General features: G+C 41.1%; 1 protein-coding gene across 1 annotated transcript in view; it reads right to left on the bottom strand.

Annotated features, from left to right (window-relative positions):
• Positions 1 to 2,015, bottom strand: part of LOC106143735 (zinc finger protein 728-like) — a 42,596-nt gene that overhangs the window by 34,915 nt on the left and 5,666 nt on the right. The window contains exons 2-3 of the mRNA XM_026783848.1: positions 1,498 to 1,624; positions 417 to 512 (exon numbers count right to left, since the gene is read on the bottom strand). Coding sequence (XP_026639649.1) covers positions 417 to 512; positions 1,498 to 1,621 — 220 coding nt within the window. The 5' untranslated portion in view covers positions 1,622 to 1,624. The remainder of the gene's footprint in view (positions 1 to 416; positions 513 to 1,497; positions 1,625 to 2,015) is intronic.

The raw sequence follows: 2,015 nt of genomic DNA, 5'->3' as shown, positions 1-2,015 counted from the left end.
TATATATATATATCCTAGATGCAGATATTTAGTTTTGGAAGGGACTAAACTTCTGCTGTGTAGCAAGAAACCTGTCAATAACAGTATTAAATGACATATTTCTAGGATCAAAGACAGAAATATGTATGCCCATTTTATGAATAAAATCCACTGACCAAATTATGAAAAACAAATCATGTTCACCTAGAAATTATAAAACTTGGTCAGTTACTGTAAACAGAAGCTGACCTGATGGCAGGACAGAGCATGCCAGAATCAGTGCATCATAAACATCCTCTTCTCACAGCAGAACACAAACAAAATCCTTTAAGCCTAAGCCCATCAGAACCTTGTGAGTCAGTGTTGCTGATAAAGCCTGGCTTTCTGCTGGATCTCTGGCCTCTCACCCTGGCCTCTGTCCCCTCATCCCTACACACCTGTTTCCATGGCAGCTGCTGCTTGTCTCTTCATATCTAAAGGTTCTCGTCCTTGCTCCAGAAATGTGACCAGGTATGGCTTAGAGGAGGCAAGGCCTGTTCATGGGAAAAGAGAACATCCTTATTAGTGTGTTCTCCTGGGGATCACAAGTCCTCTGTACAACTGTATATAGAAAAAAGGATACAAACAAGACTTGTAGAGCATTAGTTCTCCGTGAGTTTTCTGATGAGTAACCAGAATGCTTAGGAGGAATTTAGGATTTACAGGTCCTGAGCTTTCGATCCATCAGTTACAAGGAAAAATATTTAAATTGCAGAGTGTGGTATTCTTTGTAACATGTGTGCTTCCCACTCATGCCCTTATTTTATGACATTACCACCAATATAAAGGATACCTCTAAAAAGGATGGAAAGATGTTATGAACATGAGAAGAAATAAAATCATTCTAAGGTGTAGGAACACTCTCCTTAATTTTCCCTAAAATCTGCAGCATAAGTTTCATTGTGGGACGCACAAGCTCCCTTGAGATACTGTAGAAAGTAATCACATTTGATGATGACAATTAAGAGTTCACCGTGGAAGAGTCCCTCACCCATGGCATAGAATATTACTTTAAGGTGTGCTTCTTTTCTTCATGCTCCGGGAGATTTGCTTAATGATTCAAAAATGAGTTACATTTATCTGATTAAATAAAATTCCCCTGAAGTCAGGAGGCTGAGGCAGCTACCATCTGACTGGAAGTGGTAGGAGGAAGCCAGGGGGAGGAGTGTTTGGAAGTAGGGGTTAGGAGAAGGGCATTTTAGTAGAAACGAGACAGGAGAGAAGGTGAGCTGCTTGCTGTTCAGCCTCTCTGAAGAGAAAATTTTTGCTTTAACCTTTGAATCTTGAGTTCTTCAGAAGGGTAGAAATGTATATGAGTTCCCTTCATGGCATTGAAAGAGGCAGTGCATGAGGGAACAGAATTCCTTCAGGTTGGGGCTTTTGTGGAATAATCACTGCTGGTGGTCCTGGAGCTGCAGGTCCTGATTAGAAGTGTCATGTCTTAAAAGGCAGCAACAATTTTTAAAAAAGACAACCCACCCAGGAACACAAGGTTGCTGAAATTCTCCAACATCACATCCTTGTACAAAGTCCATTGATCAGGGTCCAGGTATTCACACTCCTCTGCAGAGAAATCAATGGCCACATCTCTGAAAGACAGCATTTCCTGAAACAAAGAAACGGAATGAATATTAAATATAAAACGATTTGAATCAGCAGTAAAAATATGAATTAAAACAGTTATATGCACTTCTGTATATAAATCTAAAGGTCACCCAGAGTGAGAAGAGAGCTAGAAGCCCTTCGAACACACGTGAGCAATACCCTAAAATAAGTCTGATGCAGTGCTGTGATGTTGCACAAAACTCATCATTAAGGAAAGTGAATGGCAGAAGATCCTGGGAACTCCCTTGATATTATACATTTAAGAACCATCCTGACACTCGGGAGGCAGAGGCAGGCGGATCTCTGTGAGTTCGAGGCTAGCCTGGTCTACCAAGGGAGTTCCAGGACAGGCTCCAAAGTTACAGAGAAACCCTGTCTCGAAAAACCAAAAA

This window comes from Microtus ochrogaster, chromosome 19 (genome assembly GCF_000317375.1).
Source record: "Microtus ochrogaster isolate Prairie Vole_2 chromosome 19, MicOch1.0, whole genome shotgun sequence".
Taxonomy (NCBI): Eukaryota; Metazoa; Chordata; class Mammalia; order Rodentia; family Cricetidae; genus Microtus; species Microtus ochrogaster.
Note: the sequence above shows the minus strand (reverse complement) of the source record. Positions and strands in the feature narration are given on the sequence as shown.